This window comes from Oreochromis niloticus, linkage group LG14 (assembly GCF_001858045.2).
Source record: "Oreochromis niloticus isolate F11D_XX linkage group LG14, O_niloticus_UMD_NMBU, whole genome shotgun sequence".
Lineage (NCBI taxonomy): Eukaryota > Metazoa > Chordata > Actinopteri > Cichliformes > Cichlidae > Oreochromis > Oreochromis niloticus.
This window is the reverse complement of record NC_031979.2, coordinates 30,830,275-30,853,342: the sequence shown is the minus strand read 5'-3', so window position 1 is coordinate 30,853,342 and position 23,068 is coordinate 30,830,275. Positions and strand designations below refer to the sequence as shown.

Genomic DNA, 23,068 nt, shown 5'->3' with positions numbered 1-23,068 from the left:
CAAAACAGTGGAATTTCAGCCTGATTCCTTTTTTAGAAATGCATGCTAAACATTAACTGTGATGATGCCAGGTTTATCTTGTCTTGGACTTGGTCCTTAAAATTAATTAGCAAAACTAATTATGCTATACTACAACTTGGGGTAAAACTTTGATAAAAACTTCATTTAGCATGCCCATAACTGGAGTAAATGGAGGATTCTGTATGCCTTGAGGTTACTTAATTTACAAAACATTACATATAGGAGTTATCCTTGTGTGGCTGGTAATAGGAGTGGAAAGGCACTATTTTACTCTTTTCCATCATTAGGTCTTGGCCAACAGCTCTCCCCTCCCCCAGAGTCATGAGCCACGTCGATGGGATTCCCTGTGCTTTTGTGGTCCAGATTTTCAGTCTGTTATTTCCTCTCTGCTCAGTGGTAGTGCTCTTAGCATGTTGTGTTTCCTTGCCAAAAGCAGATAAAGTTCACAGTTATACAACATGACCTATCATAAATCATAAAACTCATGTGAGATGTTTTCTTTGGCGGAAAGTTGTAAATGAAAAAGAAGCTAATTGTTCATATGCACTATAAATTTCATATACAGAAAAAAAATATGTTTCATTAAGGCAATGGCTGGTCTTACCTCATCTTCCCCGTGGACTGCAGCAAGTACATCATTAGTCATGTTTTTAGGCACAGTTCAAACCCACAGAAGTTTGTTTTGAATTCAAGACAGGGTCCAAAGAAGCTCAATGTGTCAGGCTAAATTAGGAAAATGTGTGTAAAATGATGCCAAGATTTTGTTTTTCTCCAGATGATGTAATAGCAAAGTGCAAAATATAACTCTGAAATTAATGTTTCACTCAGCAATACAAGTGGATGTTACCAAAATGCACAAAATTTCAGCCTATCTGTGTACTTAGAATAGAATAGAATAGAACAGAATAATCCTTTAATTGTCCCACAAGGGGAAATTTGGTTGTAACAGCAGCCAAAAAGACACATGTACAAACAAACAGTACACAGGACACAGAACAGAGACATACACAATTTTTGATTGTTTCTTTGTCCACAAGCTCCTTGCGAAAAAATCTGAAGTTCAGCAATTAATCTTGGCACACAGGTACATCTTAGACCCCTAAAAGTACTTTTCTATACCAGATATTATTATGTCATCACATTGCCCAGTACCCACCTAGCAATGGGATAAAAAGACTCATTTTTAGCATTCATTAACCGAAACCACCTTTTGTTGAAGCTGAAATATGCATGATGTACTATGATATTTCCACAAAGGTTGAATAATACATGCCTATAATTTACTTTGCAAGGTGCTAAATTACCTTTTTGTTTTAATATAAATTAGTGCTGTCACCGTTAATCTCGTTAAAATGACATTAACGCCATAACTGTATTAACCTCCGTTAGCGAGTTAACGCGGAACGCCCAGTGCCAGGGCTGCATGCAGTGTTAATGCATTAGCACCGTGCATGTACTAACTGCCTTGTTTTGTATTGTATACTTTAAGGGTCCAGACATACCAAGGTTTAACTTTTATTAACAATGTTGGGAGTCATTACAGCGACTCTTGGGCAGTGTTTTGCTTCCTGCAAGACTTATCCCATAGTGCACTGGGGTCCGGTTAGCAAAAAGGATAAAGGACTAATCCAAATCCAATACTGAATTATAGCAACGAGCTGCGTTCAGGATCAACATGTTATACATATGACAGGATATTGCACTAATAGCTGATAGAAGATACTAAATATATAAAGAGTGTTTGAACGCACATTTTAAGACATTAAAAATACTGCAATACTGTACCTTAAAATTCCAGTGAAAATGCAAAATATGGGGTTAAATAATCTTAAAAGGAGTCCTACTCCTTTAAAAAAAAAAACACTTCATGCATTTTAAAATATTTAACTCCTGAATAAAGTCACTCCCTGCATCACTCATCAGTCTAGTCAGTGTTGTGCATACATCCTGAAAGTTTTTAGTTTTCATAACAACCTTCCAGAAATTTGCATTTTGGCACCCAAACAAGTATGTCATCAAATGTACTTGTAAGTGCCTGCCTCAAACTCAGATTTAAGGTGAGCAGAAAACCTCACAAGAGAGAAACTTTACCCCTTTGGCAGAATTAATAAAAGCATCTTTTTGCTGTCAGACTCCATACATTCATCAATCTACACATATAGAATAGCTGAAACATTGAAGTGATGACATACATATTTATTTTTTTGCCTAGAGATGAGCTTCATTCTGCCTTTGGTGTTTTTAAGAAGTTAGGTAAATGTTGCATTTTAGAAGGTTCATATTGAACTAAACTGTATTCTTATTGATGGTAAAGAAAACTATTTTACAACCTTTTCATGAGTTTGTGCATTCCTGCAGTTTGTGGGTGTGTTTAGGTTACAGCTAAAAAATTAAGCCTTCTGACTTAAAATATGTATATTTTTACTGAACTTTACATGATGACTGGTGGTTCATAGGATTGTTGGGAGGGTTAGACATGCACTATTGCTAATTGTAAATACTATGTTTTCCAAACCCTGATATGAAAACGGATTGTTTCAATTCTCAAACTGAGATAAGGCTACATACCAGAGCCACACCTTGATGCATCTAATGAATGCCTTCATGTGCTCTGGCATGCTGAACACATTAGTAGTCATCCAGGTCATGGTAATCTAAGGAGCTTGGAAAGAAAAGCGACTGGACTTCTTTAAGTTTCTTGACGACGTTTCACCTCTCAGAGAAGCTTATTCAAGTATTAGACCAAATGGTGGAGAGTCCCAGGTATTTAAACCCTAATGGGAGTTGTCCCTTAAGAGGGTTGTTGACCCACTATTGGTCATGTGCCTCATCACATGAGCCATGGTGTGAAAAAGGTGTGGGTCATTATCTTCAGAGGTTTCAGGTGAAATCATTGTGCAACCTTGCCTCACCCTATCATGTGACTTATTGAGATCAACTGATGCAAGCTGTGAGTGGCCATTAAGGGTTTAACCTAAGATGAAGACAAAGCAGACTTGTTCCCAAGAGTTTGCAAATTGGATCCAAGGTCAGAGGACATAGAACAAAGTTGATTCTATGGAGAGCACACAACCAATTTCTAAGTTAATGGATAAGACAGGTCCATTTCACTATAGATACACTCCAGAATAAGATCAATCAGACTCTGCAGGGATTCAAAACACTCCTACAATGCCTGATTTAAGAAGAAGTTTGTGGAAAGGCTCAGCAGGCCCAACAAATTAAATGAAAAGACAGACAACTTCATTCTGTACATTGCAAACAAAAACGTATCATCCCGAGTCGATACGTAGACCGTACAGACAACAACAGGAGGACACCACAACTGGAGACAGTCAGGAAAAGTGGATGAAGAAATTATCAGACATATTGTACATACTGGGCTTGTGAACTGTAAATAAACCGTCACTGAACTGAGTCCTGCATTTGAGTCTGGCCATGTGAGATATGGTACACAAGTAGATTCATTACTAAAATTTGACTATTATTTTTATCACGTCAGAAACAGAATGTGGCCAAAATACATGTTATTAATCAGGCTTCTTTTTCCACAAGTGACTTGCCAGTCATTCCCCTAAATCACAGCTTCTCTTCACTGAATCACAAAAAGGTACTAGCCAAAGGACTTAATTTTGCAATTTCTCCACAACAGCCACCCATGGTGGATGTCATCACAGCCACGAAAACAGCAATAAGGAGTAATTAATTGCATACCACCGTCTGTACACAGGGGATGCAATACCCTGTATATATGGACTTCTGAATCACCCATCTGTGTCACCCATTGTAGTCAACCTGGAAAGTGGAAAGTAAAGCTCTTGGCTCTTTCAAAGGGACTGCATCTAGCCACTGGTACAGATACGTGGATTACACCTGGGTCAAAATCAAAACCCAAGAAGTAGAAACCTTCACTCTTCACATCAACTTAGTGGATAGAAACATAAAGTTCACTAGAAAAGATACAAAGGATAGTAGTTTGCCATTTCTAGACTGTGCTGTGTGCATTGAAGAGAATGGAAACCTCAACACTGACATTTATTGGAAGCGCGCGCACACAGACCAGTATCTACTCTTTGACCCCCACCATGAAAAATTGCATACCCTTCATCATGATTCCATCTTAGTCTATTTTTACCCTGTTTAGCTTTTATACTTGCTTTTATACTCTCATACTTCAAGTCAATTTTATTTATACAGCGCCAAATCACAACAGTCACCTCAAGGTGCTTTATATTTGAAGGAAGACCATACAATAATACAACAGAGAAAATCCCAACAATCATATGACACCCTATGAGCATGCACTTTGGCAAAAGTGGGAAGGAAAAACTAGCAGCAGAACCAGGCTCAATGAGGAGGGGCCATCTGCTGTGACTGGTTGGGGTGAGGAGAGGAAGACAGGATAAAAGACATGCTGTGGAAGAGAGCCAGAGTTTAATAATAAGTAATGATTCAATGCAGAGAGGTGTATAAACACATAGTGAGTGAGAAAGGTGACTAAAGAAGAAATAATGCATCATGGGAATCCCCCAGCAGCCTAGACCTGTTGTAGCACAACTAAGGGAGGATTCAGGGTCACCTGATCCAGCCCTAACTATATGCTTTAGCAAAAAGGAAAGTTTTAAGCCTAACCTTAAAATTAGAGATAGTGTCTGTCTGTCGAATCCAAATTGGAAACTGGTTCCACAGAAGAGGGGTCTCAAAACTGAAGGCTCTGGCTCCCATTTTCCTTTTAAATACTCTCGGAAAAACAAGTAAGCGGTCTGAGAGCAAAGTGCTCTAATAGGGTGATATGGTACTATAAGGTCAATAACATAAGAAGCCTGATTATTCAAGACCTTATACGTGAGAAGCAGGATTATTTTTATCATGTCAGAAACAGAATGTAGCCAAAATACACGTCACTAATCATCCTTCTTTTTCCACAAGTGACTTGCCAGTTTTTCCCCTAAATCACAGCTTCTCTTTTTTCCACATATTACCATACTGACTGGTTACAAAAAGCTCTTTACATCTTAATACATCTTAAAACTCTAGAAGAAAAAAAAGAACTTTGTGTGTTTCTCATTCTTATGTCTCTTAGATCAGTCTTTGGCTGTTTTGATGTTGATGTACCGGACCCAATATGTTTGGCCTTCCTTCCACACTTTCCTGCCAGAGATATTTTACTGTTTTGGGAAACTGCTCCACTGATGTCTGCGTGCATTTGTGAATCTTCCGTTGCTGGCTTTGTCATCACTATGGCTCATCCACATGGTATTCTTCAAGTATGGTCAGTGACTTTACGTTCACACACAACATTCAACATACAGCTGTGTGCAGATGTCTTGCTTCACCCCTCATTTCTTTATATTTTGCTTCCAAGGAAACAGACTTAATTCTTTACACTTTAAAATCTAATCCACGAAATAATCACTAATCCTTAACACTTGTTCTCCAGGCTTATGGAAGGTCTTTCAGGGGTTTTCTTTAGACATTGGCTGCTTTTTCACTCATTTTCAGTCCAGTCCTCCAGTCTGATCATCTTTAGAAGAATGTGTGTTTGTTGTTTGTTTGTTTTGTTTATTAAGCCACTTAATAACCAAAAACCTGAGATATCGCTGCACGGTGTGTTGTGTTACCCTAATTTGAGGTAACTGGGGGACAAAAGTAAAAGGCAGTCCTAAAAAAAAATGTCTACTGCAAAATGAACAACATCTGAAAGTCATGTCCTTAAGAAATAGGAAGAAATCCAACAAAGAACTGACATAGGACCTGGCCCTTCATTGACACTTCATCAAAAATAGTCTCAGTGGAAGGGTGTCTTTCAATAAGCCACTCCTAGGAAAGGGAAACAGGCAGACAAGGCTGAGATATACACAAGATATACAAGACCTGGACTGAAAATCAGTCGTAGCATGTTTTACAGAGTGATGTAATCCAAATTTTTAATTTTTGGTTCAAATCATGATTAGTGTTCAAAAAAGGATGTCATTAGAGAGGTACAACAGAGTCTACAGCTGTCTATAAAACATGGTGGAAGCTCTGTCATGATATAGAACTGCATTTCAGCCTGTGGTATTAGAGATCTTGTCACCATGCAATACCATATGGAAATCATCTGATTGGTAAGAACTCAATTTTTCAGCATGCCAGTGATCCCAAACACACTGCCAATGCAGTAAAAGCATTCCTGGATTGTTCTGACTTAGAACGGAGCAAAAGAAAGCCAAAATCCAAAGAGGAGCTTTGAATGTCCTTCAAGAAACTATTCCGAGTGGCTCCTTAAAGAAAGTTTTCCTAAGAAATTTCAGGGTGTGTTAAAGAATAAGGTGTAAATAACTTTCAAGCTCATTAGAACTGTACAAACTCTGTCTTTTTGTCTTATATGTTTCAGTACATTTCTGCAGCTTTTTCCCATTTTCTTAGCAAAATATTAGGAAGGGTGGTGACTAAAGATGCTGTATGTGCAGTATGAATATCATTTATAGTCGCTTCAGGCAGCTTTTTGTTTTTCAGATGGAAACATGGCTCAGAAGGATAGCTGAACGCAAAACCATTACATGTCTGTGTTTGTTGTCTGAGTTCTGCCAAAAAATAATTATGCACTACATATGATGAGCATTAGTGAGGGAAGAAGATTGTACTTCAAAGTGAAATTTGCCTCCATAAGACTGAGCATACAAACAAAGTCATACATCTTATCTAAATGTAATGCAATTGCAATTTTACGAAATGTTTTAGCCTGACAGCATTTTAACCACATGAATATGATTCACTAGCCAACACTGAAACACTCCCTTCACTTATTAATGTAATTAAACATGTAAGAACACATAAACAAGAAGCAACAGATCATCACATGGACTATAACAGCTTGGATTTTTAGTAATTTTATAAGGGGAATGTACTAACTGTAAACTATGTAAAGGCCCCATAACACCCCAGAGATGAAGTTTATGGGTAAATTACTTTAGTCTAGTGCAAACCTTTGTTACCTCAGTTTTCCCTGCATTTTTCCTGAGCTAAAGCGTTCATGCATGTAAGACTGTCAGACTGCTGGAAGGAGTAACTGTAGCCCCTGGTACAGATAATAACTTTTTTAATAGCTGGGTGATTCATGCAGGAGACTCTTTTTTTTTTTTTTTTTTTTAAATCTGTGAGGGAGCGCTTAAGTTAACTTCGTGTCATTCTTGATGACTCCTATTAAAGCAGTGTTTCAGATTGGTATACCCTGTTCAATATTTAGCGCCCTTTGAACCAGATGTTAAAGTAGGAACAGCGAGCCTTCCCAAATATTGTAGCATTGTTTCACCTTGGGGATGATAGTGCAAGACTGTGCAGCTTGCTGGAGTCAGAAAAGAACATGATCTCTCTGTCCATAAATCCCATAGCCTGAGACAGGTTTACTAGCGACCGTGATCCAGTTTTCTTTTTTCAGTCAGCCCTGTGCAGCTTATGTGGATTTCACCCGAGGACAATAAGCATTTGATTAAAAAAATAGGTCAGGATGCCCACATTTAGTTTTTCATAAAGAAAAGGTATTTCAATTTCCTCTCATTTAATCACTCTCAACCAAACTGGTGAGATTTGCTGATATAATAATAATAGAGGACACCAGTCACCTTTTGATTCTTACTGTTGCCCATACTTTTTTATCAGCTTTCTTTTAAGCAAGATTATTTTTAAACACTCACATTTTTTAGAGAACAGGGTTTTGTTGAAGCGGAACTTTTTCTTCTTTTACTGACTTTTTGCAGCCACTTCAGGGACACTAACTTTCTATAATACGGACCTCAGTGGAGGGCTGAGGGGAAACTGTGACTTAAGATCCTGATGTCTGTTAGGAAAACCATTAATTCATATGGGGTTTTATGACATGTGGACAAGCGGCGTGTATTTGTGGCTCAAAAATGCAGTGCAGAGGACACAGCTGCATCATATTTTAGTGTGTCTTTTACAGCTTCACCAGGAAAAAAAAAAGGCAATTCATTTTGACGCTTGCATTAATTGGAATCATTTGTTGTTCATTTTTTCGCATTTGTTGTGGTTGCACAATTTCCATTTGTTTCTGCTTGTGGTTATAGCTCATTCATGCACATTTAGCTCTTTAACAAACCTGTTTATTTCATGGTCATAATATAAAAACATGAAACACATGGGATACCACTACCTTTTTTGTTACTGGTTCATAGGAGATGTGCACTGGATAACAACATATATATTATTGTGTATTTATATCAAGTTCTAGTCTCAAGTTAATTGCCATCTTACACCACTGCAGTGACATAGTTGCCTTGTTATGGTGAATGCTTATTTAGTGGGCTTGCACGAGGACATATAAATAAGTAAATACAAATGTTAATCATTTACTCGAGATGAATGTCTTCATTTTGAACAGATCATAGTACTGTTTGGAATAATGAAGATTAAGAGAATTATTTATCTATTATACACACAAACACCATAAAAACCTAACATTAGACCTGCATAGCAAAAATCTGAGCCTGGAACAGTCCTTTATGATTGATTGCATTTGTGCTTCCATTTTGACAAATAACTATGAAAGAAAGGCTCTTCTTTTTGGCACACAGGCAGAAATTTGTTTACACAATGCCTGAGAAGCCCTTCAGTGCCATAATTCCTGCTCAACCCCTCATTTTTCTTCCGATCTTTCTCCTAAAGCAATATAAAAGAAATACTAAATAGAAATGGATGTGACCATTACTCTCTTCTGATTATAATTGTTTTATGAACACCGACCATCGCATATATGCTCAAAAAGTTATGGAAAAGAAAGCATCATTATATCTTTAACAAAGTGTATATCTGGAACAAAGTGACACTGACAAAAAGGCAGCAATAAATTACTGACATAACTGCGTCTACAGCTAAAATGAAAGTCTGGCCAAAAGATAAAAATAGATAAATATGAAAACAACTGCGTGCGATTTAACTGACTAATCATTAAAGTAATGGTATGTTTTGATCCGCACTGTGATTAAACTGAAGACTAGCAGTCTAGGAAAATACGAGGTCAGGCAGGGGGAAATTTGGACAAAACAGTTTTATTAAGGTTTTTTTAAGGGGCAATATGAACATTATATAGTAGTCATGTGGAAAAACCCCACAGAGCAGCCTGTAAAAGAGTTGTACATTCATTACAGCCTTGTCTCTGGTTCTTCCAAATAACTTCTTAAATAACTCATTTTATAGCTGCTTAATCTGACTTTTATCTTATAAACTCAAAACTAAAACTCCACAGAAAAGTAGATTACTGAATTTAAATTACTTGAATAATTGAGGATTAGCAAAGCCAAAAACCCACATGCATATCATTTGAGTGTTGGCTGAGATGTAACTCCTCATTCATCATTGTGCATGTGTTTCAGTAGCTCCATGAGTATTGAAATGTTGAAGTCTGTTTATACAAAGAATTCAAATAACCTGTTTTTGGTTAAAACAAATCTTAATGTTGCAACTCTTCATGAAAACAGCAACTAAACAGCAAGACTAACAGTCATACTCTCTCTGTTATACCAAGTCTAACTTGTAGTTTGTGCTGCAGGCATGATAAGTTATAGCTGTTCATGACTCAGAAAAACGAATTATTAAGAATATTCTTTATCCACATAGAAAAAATATTGCTGTGACCAAACTAAATCCATGATCTATAGATCTAAAGCAATCTGTCTTCCAAAATGATGATCCATACATACGTTGCCCATATGTGGACCAACTTTAACAACAGAAGACATGTTTTACCAGCCTGTTCCAGTTACAGACATTAGTCGACCTCTCGGTGAAGCAGAACAAATTCAAAACTTCCCCATCTGGTAAAATAATCAAAGTAAAGACAGGCAACCTGTTTGTAGTGCAGTCAGTACAACTGGACAAAAACTGCAGTGAAGTAGAGTATGATGCACATACAATTCAACGAGATGAATAATAAACTATAACTAACTTCAGAAAACAAAGTCGGTAATAAGAGAATGAAAAATAGATTTCTTTTTTATTCACTTTGAGCACAATTTACAGAAACACAGGAACACGGTTCTTATTAAATATGACCTTTTCATATTAAGGACTGGAGCTCAGATTCTTTGAACATCAGCTTGCCCTCGGGCATGACAGAGTTGAAAATAGTGAGCTAAAGCTGCACTGGATTAACACCGCAACATGTGTGAAGAGCATGTCCAGTCTGGTCCCAGTGTTTTGGCATCTGTGCTCAGTGAATACTGGGAATCTGTCAAACTGGAGATTAGACTTGTTGAGCTATTTTCCAGGGTCGCAGCAGCTAAGAAACTGATGAGAGTCAGACTACTAAAACAAAAACATAAGTGATTCAGAAAAAGTCCATTCTTAGTAAATTATGCATGTTGATTTGTTCTTATTGCTTTTAAAATGCCTGTAGGTTTCTGCTGTTTGATGGTGACATGCTAGGTAATTTCACAGTCATTAGAGGCGCATTTGAACCAAGCTGCATGTCTAATCATTCCCATGATTAGACAACATGTTTCAACTATGAAGGATGCTAAAAGTTTTTGATTAGACTGAACTCAGAGCAACATAAAAACTGTGCCGTTTTCACCACCTACTACTGAAAATCTATGTTTGAGGTAGGATTTGACTCCCTCTGGTGTGCAGTCTCAAAAATCTGAAATCTAGTCACTGAAGGTGTCTATGGCCAATGTGACATGTTTTTAAAATCCATAACAAATCTTCTATTTTTGTCAGTAGATTTGTAGATAAATTTCTTATTGTCCTTGGGGGCTCAATAACATGTGCTAGCAATTTCAATGAGCCATTTGCAGTGAGAGTGTTGAAAGAAGAACAACGAACAAGAAGTGGACATGTCCTGTCTGACTCACTTTCTTCCCCTCTGGAAATATTATACAACATTTGTATCAACATTTGGATGAACCTGCATAATTTTCTGTCAAGTCGGTCAACGGTTTGTCTGACTTTAAAATGATTTAGCACCGGTAAACAGATTCCTCAGTTTCACAGCTGCTGTGAGTGTTGAGTAAACAGGAAACGGTCACTGAACAGATTAATATTTCAGCTTTCTCAACAGCTGGGTGACCTGAGGTCAGCTCAGACCTCTGAGGTATAAAAGAGGGTTCCGGGAATCTCTTTAGTTGTTGCTGTTTTCAATTTTTTGTTGAATACATTCATTTCAGTTAATGAATACATGTCCACTTTATTACTTTAACTGGTGATTTAGAATCACCAATTAAACTAATCCATGTATGTCTTTGGGTTATGGGAGCAATCTTGAGTAAGCTGCAGACACAGGAATAGCATGCAATCTTCAGTGCATAGTTTAAGTTTGGACATCAAGCTCGAGGGTCATGACCACCTTCTTCAGGACAGCCTAAACTCTCTCAAGCAAATGTTCTTGTGAATTTCTTGTAAGGTCCAGGCTACGGGGAGGCCAATCCATCACCGATAGTGTTCCATTTTTCTAAAGAAGTATTGTAGCGGGCTAAGGGGAGGAGCCACTAGCTTAAAGACTCATGGGACTATTCATCTGACATTCACGTGTTAAGTTACAGAGTTATAACAGCTATTCCAGTTAACTTGATCTGTTGTTATTGTTATTGTTTAACATTATTGCAGCTGTTTTTCTGTATTGATTGTGGCCAGCAATGGCCACCATGACTGAGGCTGCTGTACCAGTTAATGACCAACGTTGTGATTTCGGGTGACTGTTTCAAAAGATGCATGCTGGTAGTTGAAAAGTGTAAAAAACATAGGGTCTCCAGGTCAAACTAGAGATCTCTGCCTCCTTCTTTGCTTACCCTTGAAACAGTATAATATCACTGTAATGGCAGTATGTTTGGCATTAGTGCATCACCCAAGATTTCCCAAAAATTTAGTTAATAGCGCCAAAGAAAAAATTTATAAAATTTTTTTTTTTGAAAACAACAAACAAAAACATGAGTGTGGCTTGAGACTGTTGAAAATGCTGCATTGTGAACTTGCTTTTTATCATAAGCTCAGCTAGTTTGTATTATTGATGCAAACTAACTGCAAACGCTCTTTATTAATATTAAAATATATATATATACACTGCTATCATTGAGTCACCGTTTTTGAATCTATATGGAAGTGTATAATGTGTATAAGTGTATAATTTCTGCTTGACATTAATGGAACTGAAATTTGATTTAATGGAAAATAAATTGTTGCAGTTGCTCACTATGACCAGTAGATGGAAGTGTCCCCTTATTCAAATGGTTCATTTATCAGTAGAAACAATTTGAATGGATGCTTAGTGACCTCTTGTGGTTATAGTGACGAACTACAAAAATTGTCAAATTTAGGTGGTTTTCACTACTTCCGGTTGCTATGTTTTTTAAAGGGGGGCTGACATATGATTGTATTGGGCACGTCGGTCGCGGAACTTTTGCTTTGAAAGGTCAGTAATGACCTCATGACATCACTAGGCACTCCTTTACTTTAGGGAGTCGTCAAGCAGAGAAGCCTAGTTTATTTACTCAGGTTCCTGGTCGAAGTTAACACTCTTTGCTAGCTAGGAGGAACGTTAGCAGGCAAATTAATAAGCTGTTCTTTGGTGGTTTTCCGCTCTCTAAGGTAAGAGCTAATATCATTCGCTATTAGGTGAGTTGGAGCTAGCTGACAGCTAGTAGTTATCACTAATTACGACTTCATGTGTTATATATATATGTTGCTGTCGGTACACTAAAATCGTGGCGTAACTCCTGACTTTGTCCGAACGCAGATGTTAGCTCTTGTTGGTCTGTGTTAGCAACTTTAACATGAGGATTAGTGTGTTTAAAGCCTGTTTTAGTGGATCATTTTAAACCAGTAACACTGACGTACGTAACGAAAATAAACCAGGTTACCTGTGATCTCGAAAGACCAAAAGGGCCATTTGCGCGATGTGTTTTATTTCTAAGTGACTTGTACATGTGAGTTTGGGGTCGAAGTTAAGTAAGCAGTAAAATATTATTTGAATAACCTTTAGCCCTTTCAGAGTCTAACCAAGATAATCATTTCCCTGCATGTACTGTACTTTCTAGAAATTTACATGTAAATCCAATTGTCTTGTTTCAGAGCAATGGAGAAAGCTAAACAAGATGCATTTGATAATGCCAGACTTCAAGTGATCAAAGATGGCTATGAAAGGGCCTTCGAGTGCATCAATAAAGGACTCACTGCAGATGAAGCTGGAGACAAGAGTCGGGCCCTGGAGCTCTACAAGAAAGGACGACAGCACCTTCTTAGGGCTATCAGTGTGCCTTCGAAGGGGGAAGAGTGTGTTGGCAACTCCTGGGAGTCAGCAAGGCAGATGCAGCAGAAGATGCAGGAGACACTAAACAACATCACCACCCGCATGGCCATACTAGAGACCAGCTCTGACCCTGAATCTGCAGTATCTGCCCCTGATGCAACAAGTATTTCTGCGAAAGGTCTCTACCCGGGACTTCCCACCACAGAGAAGCCAGCACGGCCACCTCCACCAGACATTCCTTCTGCTAATGGTCAGCCAGCTAGAGCTGTAGGAGGTTTGCCTCCAAGCGGAGGAGTGGGTCAACCCCTGTCACCTACCAGACCCTCTGCAGGTCCTGCAGAACAGCCTCCAGCCTACTCTCCTCAGGCGGCTGATGGTCACATATCTGTCTCATATGGAACAGATTCAGGGGAGATGTCATTGGTCGGGGAAGAGTTCTACAGTCATACATCTAACTCGACACCTTCCCCTCAGAGCATAGGTGAAGATGGAGAGGAGCTGCTGTACATTCCCCACGGTGTGCAGATATTTTTTGTCACACCTGAGGGGCAAGTGAGCGCTCCCTCATACCCGGGCTACCTGCGGCTGGTGAGGTTTACCAGTGATCACTCAGACAGAGTGCCTAATCGACCACCAGCATTTCTGCAGGTAAGAGGAAAAAAATTATATGATTTTAAAATGACACATTCATGCAGTGTTAAGCAATCACTGGAGAAAATAAGTTATCAATTCTCTCCCTCTTTTTCTTTTTTGTGTCCCTTTGCCCGATTTTATAAGATGTTTGCTCAATTTCTCAGTATCCCCATTACAATGAGTCATCAGCAGAAGGACATAGGCCAGTTAAAGATCAATGTCCCTCCTCCAAAGGACAGAGTCATGTGAGGGTTGTTTACCTAATGCCCTAATCCCAGTAGGTTTATGGCTATGATGTCATCCTCAGGGGAATCGCAGACATGAATCAGATTTGGGGCACAGGTGACTATATTCAAAAAAAGAAATGAAGTTATTTGGAGTGTTCACATGTTTAGGTATGTGCACTATGCCAAGAATATGTGTGAAGTTAATTTGATGTTTTAAAAAGAGAATAACAGTAGCTAGGAGCTAGATGGGCATGCTCCTATAAATGATAAAGGGTATAAAGGTTTTTTTAGTAGGAGGTGGTTTGTTTGTTTGTTTTTTTACACATTTTTACACATTAAAAACTAAAGCAGTGTTTGAACATTAATATCTCAAAGACCTTTAAAGATGAAAACCTAAAAGGTTTACCTGAAAATTGAATCAGGGTGTGCACTTAAAGGCAAATACACTGAAACATGACCTGGGCTACTTAAAAGAAAAAGGAGTCGAACTCAGGACCTCTTTGCTGTGAGGCAACAGTGCTAACCACTGCACCAATTGTTTCATAAAACCTATAGAATACATATTAACATAAAATTCTTAGTCATAAAAATGAATAAAACACTATTTTGATTAAATTTTCAATTTAGTCTTATCCAAATAGAATAAAATTCTAGAATTTCCAGATGGTACTCTAATTATAACAGAAAAATTTTCAACACTACTTTGTAGGCATGCACATTATCCTGGAAGAGTTTTGTCATTCAGTTTAAGCTTAAAATGTACTATGAACATTATAATGAACATTTTTTTATATAATATAACAATAATGAAAAAAGAGAGATTAGTTGCTTATTTCACATGAGTTGTCTTGCAAAGCCAAATTGTCCACATTGCACAATCGATGGTCCGCTGGACCCTAACTCTAATGCCTCAACTGTCACATGAAAGCAGGGATCATACTTTTTTAACATATCACATGGTTTGTGAATCTTCAACAATGTTTGAGATGCTTTCCAGATTTTTCTTTTTCTTTTGACTTGAAATAAGTTGGTGAATAAAAAGCAATGATGCAGTGAAATCAAAGGTTGTGAGGTGTTTTGAACTGCCAAGTTGGATTTGTAAAGGTCAGCACCGCAATCAGTCAATGATAAGATAAGAAAGAGTTTGGAGGTATGTACACAGCTTAAGTTCTTTATTAAGGGACTAAATCAATACCATCAAATGTCTCTAACCTATTCAGGATTATTTGTTATGATTACGTTTAGCTTTCATGCCACTAGTGTCATGAGACTAAAATTTGCCTATTCAGTAGGGGAATTTCCCAGGTGTTATTGAAAGTGTGTGACATCAGTGATTCACATGAGTGCAAGTAATTACATAAACCCTGCTTACACAGTTATGCTCTGTAATCTTGTTAGACATGCAGCAATCACAGGATGACTGTGTACTCTAGTTTGTCTCACTGTGTTGTGCACTCCTCAGAAGCACCATTTGTAAAGCCAGCATTCATTTAAGGTTACTTTTGAAAACCTCTAGTTAAACAAAATGTCTGCAGGCTTCTTTCCCCTGTTAAATGTTACTTTCACCTCAATTCACTTACTGTACTATATTACACACATCATTTCATATCATAGTATACCTGTTTTGATTTGTTTTCACATTTTCCATCTGTTGCATTCTTTATTTTCTTTACTTTCTTTTGATTCTGGCAGGTGTGTGACTGGCTGTACCCTCTCATGGCCATGAACTCTCCAGTGTTGCTCTGTAACACTGGTGTGTTTATGTTTCCGGACATGATGGCACCAGCTCCAGGGTATTATGTGGGAGTGGTTTTGTCCTCTGAGCTCCCTGCTACAGACAGAGGACTGTTTCAGGACCTGTTGTCCCAGATGACAGATCTGAGGGTTCAGGTCAGTGTGTTTCACTGTGGTTAGATCTGCAACAGCATGAAATATTTGGTATTATCTGACAAACAATTGCAATTGAGACCAGGCTGTAAGGCCTTTGTTTCCCAAACAGAAGAGTCTGTGGCTAAATATATCCCCACACAGAGATCATGCTGTATTTAATTTCTGTGTTTTTAAAAAAAAACAAAAAAACCCCAAAAAACTAGAAAATCCAAACTTTTCCATCTTCAAGTTTTTAATTCCAGTTTAATTGTTTTGTTTATTCTTACACAAACAATACTTTTGATGCTGCACTCTGCTATATTGTTGGCTTGCAATGAAACTCTTGCTGCTGCTTATTTCTGATCTAGCAGCCCTCCCCAAATTACCCCTGTGTCAGCATTGTGGGGATTTGACTCAGGCAGGTGAGGAGAATTAATCAGTTATAATGCTCTTATCTGCAGCAGTTAGAACCCAAGAGCTTGAGCTGAAAGACAAGTGCCAGTTTAGCCATGATGGAGGTATTTTGATTGGAGTGACACCAGGAAAGGTCAGTTTTAATGACTGCACGCAGGCTAATTATCTTGTCAAATGGAGGTGATATCACATCAGAAAGTAAGCAATTTTTTAATTTCTTTATTATTCAGTCTAATAGGATACTTGAGGCTTTTAGCTCAAATCTTTCGTTACAGCAGAGAGACGTTTTTAAAATGGCAGTCTGTTTGAAGGCAAACAAATAGCGCATTGTAATGAGGAGTGCAGAATGAGAGGATGCATTGTGTGCATTGGGGGGTTACTGGGAGACGAACATCTGAAGTTAGATGTGTGCAGCTTCCACAAGTTGTCCAAAGTATTTCTTATTTTCATCCCACACTGTCTTCATTCTGCACTGGCTAACCAATGTGTCTCTATGATCAGGCTCCAGAAGAAGCTGCAGACACCATTAATCTCAGCCAGAAGGTGTCTATTGATACACCTGAGCAACCAGCAGAGACTCCTACAGAGACTCCAGCAGAGACCGAAGAGGAAAAGACTTTACCCGAATGGAGTGAAAAGGTGGCAAATGGGATCCTGACAGGTAAGCAGTGTTTCTTAAATTTTTAATATCATTGTTTTACAAAGTTAGGAGTTAGTTTGGAATTGGATTGTTTATGAATATAGGTCAGCAGTCCTCACTAATGATCACTAACGCTGTCTGCCCTGTGTGATCCTGTCAGGTGCATCCTGGCTAAGCTGGGGACTGGTCAAAGGAGCTGAGTACACAGGCATAGCCATTCACAAAGGGGCAGCTAAACTCAGAGAACATATCACTCCAGAGGACAAACCCACCCCCGTCAGCCCCACAGTCACAAAAGGCCTCCATGTTGCCAAGCAAGCTACAGGAGGAGCTGTCAAAGTCAGCCAGTTTCTAGGTCATTAAGTCATCTTCAGTCAGCATTTTTTACTGCCCTTGAGTGATAATTTGGCAGTGAACTTATAATTTACTAATGCTTTCTTACTGCAGTGGATGGCGTGTGTTCTGTTGCTAGCTGCGTGGGTCGAGAGTTGGCTCCACATGTGAAAAAACACGGAGGCAAGCTGATCCCAGAGTCTATGAAGAAGGATAAAGATGGGCGTTCCAACATTGATGGAGCCATGGTGGTGGCTGCAAGTGGTGTACAAGGTAAAGTGAATTTTCACTTTCTATTCTTTAAAACATGTTTTTTTGTTTGTTTGTTTTTTAAATTAAAAACTATATTTTTTAATGCTTGTACTTTATATATACACAGAAGTTTTTGAAAAGACCCTTTGGTCATTTATCACATGAACAGAAATTTAAAAAAAAAAATAAGAGCTCTACTATGACACCCTCAAGTGTGTAGAGGAGAGTATTCAGATTAAAACACATCAGCTGTGCTGTGTGTTATCATGCACTGGCAGAGAGCATGGTAAAAAAGCAGAAGGTTTCTTTTTTGGTTTTGTTTTTTTTGGTTTTTCCTGCATTGACCACCTGTCCTTTTCACCAGGTTTGCACCCTCTGACTTTGTCCTCTTTCCCAAAATTCAGCTTGAATGTCTGCTGTGTAAAATAGCAGCCATTCTGGAAATGTTACAGTAAAAGACACGCTTCAGGGGGATTTTGTCCAAATCTGAATCTGATGCATTTCATTATTACACCCTTTGCATAAATGTATCTACTGTTACAAACAAACACATTTACAAATAATACTCTTGTGTTTTCCCAGGATTTGCAACCATGTGGACAGGTTTGGAAGTAGCAGCAAAGGACATAGCTACAAGTGTAGCTTCAGAAACTGTGACCACAGTAAAACACAAGTAAGAAATTAAATAAATATAATTTCATTACTTCTGACTACTGTCACTGCTTGAATGTGCACCTATACAATTTTTTGATCAGCACTGCTCGCTAGATGGGTTTTGATGTGTATGTTGTAAATGACTGCATACATTGTGTAAGCAAAAACCAAAAGTGCACTCACTCTCTTTAATTTGCTTTGCAGATTTAGGGGTCTACAAAACAACTCTGACACTCCTAATGAGACAAAGTGTAATTTTTCCTGATTCTCCACAACTGTTTAATGCTTTGCACCACTAATTGTGCACATAACACAAGCTTCTGGGGTTTTTTTGTTGTTGTTCTCTTTAACAAAGCACTCTTCAGCCCTATGCTGTACCAGTTCACTCCCTTGTCTTGTGTGCCAATTTGGATTACGGGGCCTCTTTAAGTGATTCCATTGATTTCTAACAGTGTTTCTGAAGGAAATGTTATAATTGACAGTATTTTCATCCCGCCTGCCTCAATGGGTTCTCGTGTTCTAAGAAATTCTGCAAAATGGTTATCCGATATCTTCACATCAGTTAAATACTGGTTTCAGGAGGGAAATTCTTAAAATGTTCTTATAATGATGAAAATCTGCCGTACTGTTTCTTCTTTTGAATACGTTTTGGCTTTGTTAGGCATTCCTTGGAAATCACTAAGCTGGACTTTACAGTATTAAATTTGCTTTGTTTTTGCATGCATGTGTCAATACAAGTTGATTTGGTTAGAATTTTTAAATCAAATTAGCCAAAAACGGATATTCCCATCTGGTTCCAGTTGGGTAAAATTGCCTATATTCTGGCAAACAAGTGTATTTATTCCAGATTGCACACTTGCATGCACTTGCAACCCTCACTCCCTCACAGAAATTCACTCGGTGCATGATGGCATCTTTACAGTCTTTGCACTACATATTAATTAATTCTTCCCATACCCTCTTCTCCCCGCCTCTCGCTCTGACCTCTCACTCAATCTGACTCTGAAGGTATGGAGCAGCGGCAGGACAAGCTACAGACCACGCTGTCAATTCTGCCATTAATGTCGGTATCACTGCCTTCAATGTTGACAACCTGGGGATCAAAGCTGTGGTGAAAAGGACTGGCAGGCACACAGCGCAAGCACTTTTGGAAGACTACAAGATTCAGAAAAAACCTGAAAATGGGAATCAAGTGGAGAAGTTGGAAAAATAGCTGCTAGTGTCCTGCCTCATTCCCACAGCAATGCCTTAAACAGAATTTGTACTTTCTATTAAATCATTCTATATTTAATATTCTTTATTTATAAAACTGGTTCTAGATTTACAAGGTGACTACTGATTATATTCATATCCTATAGTTTGATACTGCTTGGAACTTGCACTTTAATATTAATGTAATACAGGAAGATTGGACCTAAATGTGAAGAACCTGAAAATTATATAATACACACCAAAAGATTAATTATAAACTATACAATATCCTACATAACATTTAATTCATTTTGAACTGTTTAACACTGCTGTTTGTATGAAGAAAGCTTTGTTCTTGAATAGAGACATAAGTATTTAATGTACATTTGTGTTTCCCATAATAGCAAATGTGTTTTAAACAAAAGATGATGAAATATGTGTCTGTATATTTACTTACACATATATTTAAGACCAAAGTAATAACAGCTGTACTGTTTCACTATGGTGTTGAAAATGTCAAGTTATCACTGCTTCTGTGCCTTCAAATATCAGATGATAATGTTAAAAATTAATATTTCAAGCTCCAAAACTTGTCCATAATCTGTGTTTTAGTCAAGTATGTAGTCTCTCTATACTCAATCAGTAATCAGTGAGATGTAAATGCATCTCAGGAGGCTAAAAGATGTTGTGCTCCAGTCTGCAGGGCTTGCTTCTATATTTTCAACTTAGTTGTAGCCATGTTATTTTTAAATGTGGCTTATTGTATTTCATAAAAATTTCACTGTAATATGTAAACAAATATAACCCGAAGAGTATTTGGAATGTTCAAATGGCCTCTAGTTGCACATTGAGATTTTGTTCCCAGCTGAATTACTCAATAAAGATGAAGATTAAATGAAGCATCCTTACGAGTCTAAAGTAAATATTTTGTGCCAGCAGAAGTGCATATTTGCAGTGCAGTCAATTAATTTTAATTCCTGAGGAGTTAGGGTAGTTAAGTGTGAACCATGAGCCTAGTACCTCCACCTAGTGGCGACCATTAGATCAAGCTTAATTTAACCATGTACATTCATATCTCCTGAATGGAGACAGCAAAGGAAATGGGTGATCCAGATTAGTTTTCTTCTTTAATACCAGCTAAGCAATAGCTAAAATGAAGTGCAGGTACAAAGAGTGTTGTGAAAAAGACCCCCTCATTTACTTTTGCTCCCAAGGAGCCAGACTTTGTCATTTTTACCTAGTTATTAAAGTGCTCTTGACCAGTAGTTCTCCAGGCTTCCTGGAAATATTCCAAACCTGTTTCAGATATTGGCTGCTTTTCAACCATTTTCAGTCCAGTTCTTGTACCTGACAATTTCAGATATTGGCTGCTTTTCAACCATTTTCAGTCCAGTTCTTGTACCTGACAATTTTTAGAGGAATGTTTAAAGCTACTTAACACAACATTTAAGTACAAAACAAATAAATGTTTTGTGCTTAACATTGTTAAGCAACATTCATGCAATAAAAAGGCTTCTAACTCGAGGGATGAACCAGTGTTGTCTCTATAGGCAAAGAACCAGTTTTAAACTTTCTTTAGGCACTTTGTTACCTTTATCATGTCACAAAAAACAATTTCTTCAGCCTTAGTTTGCAGAATTCTCATCAGAAATTGTCTCAGTGAAAGGGTGGCTGTCAAGAAGCCATTCTTAAGAAAGGGAAACTGGGGGGAAAGGCTGAGGTGTGCTACATTATACAAGACTGGACTGCAAATTGGATCTTATGGCGTGAGTAATCCATATTTGAAATTTTTGGTTCAAATCGGATGTACAGAGGTCAGCTGGAAAAGGGTACAGCAGGGAGCGTTTATAGCCACCTGTAAAACACAATGGACGGTCAGTCATGGTTTGGTGCGCCTTTTCTTATGAACAAGGTTTTGGTCCACCATGCAATACCGTTTATAAAAGAGGTTAATTTTCCAGCATGACAATACAGTGAAAGCACAGGTGGAGGGGAAAAAAAACAAAACAACACACCCAATGGAATACCATCAGTCATACACTGGTGTCCCCAGACATAGCTGGACTGGCCATCGGGCATACCGGGCATTTGCCCGGTGGGCCGCTCGTGATTTTTCGTTTTTATGGGCCGATGGGGTTTTATTTCTTTTATTTTTTCAACGGTATAAATGAATAGTGGTGTATTGGCCAGTTGGTCATGATCGACTCTGGGCTGGACCAATTACAGCCGAGGAGGTCGAACTTTAAAGTTGAGGTGAAAAGCAACGCGATTTGTCCCGATCAGCTGATCGGCTTTTCTCTGTGCGTCAGAAAGAGCAAACCAGCAGAGGTCGCGTTAAACAACAGAAGCACCTTTAAACTTGATGAGCTGTTGTTAGAATTTATTTAATATTAATTTCTAGTATCAGCTGATTTTTGCTGGAGGGATGAAGAGTTGAAGGGAAGTTATGAACTGTTTCTGAGAGACAAATAACACCAGGATCCTTTTCTAAGTAGCTGACAGCTGGTAACTGTGCAGGGGCGGGTCTAGCAAAGTTTTGCCAGGGGGCCAGGTAGGGCATTAACAGGGAAAGGGGGGAACAAAAAAAAAAAATACGTTTCTTTCTTATTCTCATTTAAAATTTCTAGCTTTTAACAAATAATTATCTGAATCATACAACCAAAGTTTTCATCTGATGTCAAATGTATAGAAATCCATTATTGTACATAGTAATTTTTTTCAGGGTCCCAACATAATTTCTTCAGAAGTAAGTATTGTATATGATGCCAGTATTTTCCCACATTTTCTAGATACTGTACCAGTACTGTGTGTAAAATACCATCAAAATTAAGTTTTGATGGTAAGTTTTGAGTGAGGAAGTTTTATTCTTTCTCACCTTTCTTTCTGTCTCCTTTCACTTTTTAAAGGTTGCCATGTTAGAAAAAATATTTTGCCCTGCCATGCTGTTTATTGATGTGGTAAATAAATAGTTTATGAAAATATCACTAAATCTGTCATTTATTATTTTTAATATTCAGTAATGATCATCTCTCACCTCTAGTCCTCTCTGTCTTAATTTCAGGTTTCCTCCATGTGTTGTAGAAAGTTCAGGAGGTAAACCAAGCAGTCTTTGGGTTTCGGCTAAGTACTGTTTAGAATACCAGAATAGGGAGGATGGTGTAAGTTTAAGTTAAGTTCTAGATTGATACATATATACCAACAAGACAGTGTACATCACTGTCACAACGACGTTTGTTTTCATTCAAAGGCTTTATGGTTTTTACCATAATACCTGGTGGGCCGGTCTCTAGTCAAAATGCCCGGGCCGATTTTTTGTCCCAGTCCAGCCCTGTCCCCAGAGCCTATACGTCAGCATGACTGAAGGAGTACGGGATCATCTTAACTGAACGGAACAAAAGCAGCCAACATCCAAAGGAAAGATTTGAATGTTCTTGGAGAAGCCTAGAGAACTATTCCTGATGACTACTGCATAAAGTTACAAGAAAGCTTGCCTGAGTGTGTTCAGGCTGTGAAGAAAAAAGACGTTCATAAGAAGTACTGAGGTTCAAGCTTGTCAGAATTTAACAAATTAAAATTGCATTTCCATTAATGTTT

The 23,068-nt window shown here is 38.1% G+C and overlaps 1 protein-coding gene and 1 long non-coding RNA gene across 4 annotated transcripts; one reads left to right on the top strand and one right to left on the bottom strand.

Moving 5' to 3' along the window:
- Positions 1 to 12,281: 12,281 nt before the first annotated feature.
- Positions 12,282 to 20,373, top strand: spartb (spartin b). 3 transcript variants are annotated; one of them, XM_005455022.3, is made up of 9 exons: positions 12,431 to 12,600; positions 13,084 to 13,909; positions 15,814 to 16,011; positions 16,906 to 17,065; positions 17,205 to 17,399; positions 17,492 to 17,650; positions 18,212 to 18,302; positions 18,488 to 18,534; positions 19,292 to 20,373. In XM_005455022.3, the coding sequence occupies exons 2-9, from the start codon at positions 13,088 to 13,090 to the stop codon at positions 19,396 to 19,398; spliced, it is 1,779 nt and encodes a 592-aa protein (XP_005455079.1). In that variant the 5' UTR covers positions 12,431 to 12,600; positions 13,084 to 13,087; the 3' UTR covers positions 19,399 to 20,373. The 3 variants fall into 3 exon arrangements, with proteins under 3 accessions (XP_005455078.1, XP_005455079.1, XP_005455077.1); XM_005455021.4 differs by lacking the exons at positions 12,431 to 12,600; positions 18,488 to 18,534 and adding an exon at positions 12,282 to 12,424; XM_005455020.4 differs by lacking the exon at positions 18,488 to 18,534 and having other exon boundaries at positions 12,432 to 12,600.
- Positions 19,911 to 21,788, bottom strand: LOC112842154 (uncharacterized). Its single transcript, XR_003213839.1, has 2 exons — positions 20,877 to 21,788; positions 19,911 to 20,821 (listed from the first exon to the last, which is right to left on the bottom strand). It is a non-coding gene; the product is annotated as an uncharacterized LOC112842154 (long non-coding RNA).
- Positions 21,789 to 23,068: the final 1,280 nt, after the last annotated feature.

Excerpts from the sequence above, each read along its gene's own strand:
- spartb (XM_005455021.4), top strand. The coding sequence starts at position 13,088 with ATGGAGAAAGCTAAACAAGATGCATTTGATAATGCCAGACTTCAAGTG. Across the intron at positions 13,910-15,813 it reads GACCACCAGCATTTCTGCAG|GTGTGTGACTGGCTGTACCC; the intron begins GTAAGAGGAAAA and ends TGATTCTGGCAG. Across the intron at positions 18,303-19,291 it reads GTGACCACAGTAAAACACAA|GTATGGAGCAGCGGCAGGAC; the intron begins GTAAGAAATTAA and ends CTGACTCTGAAG.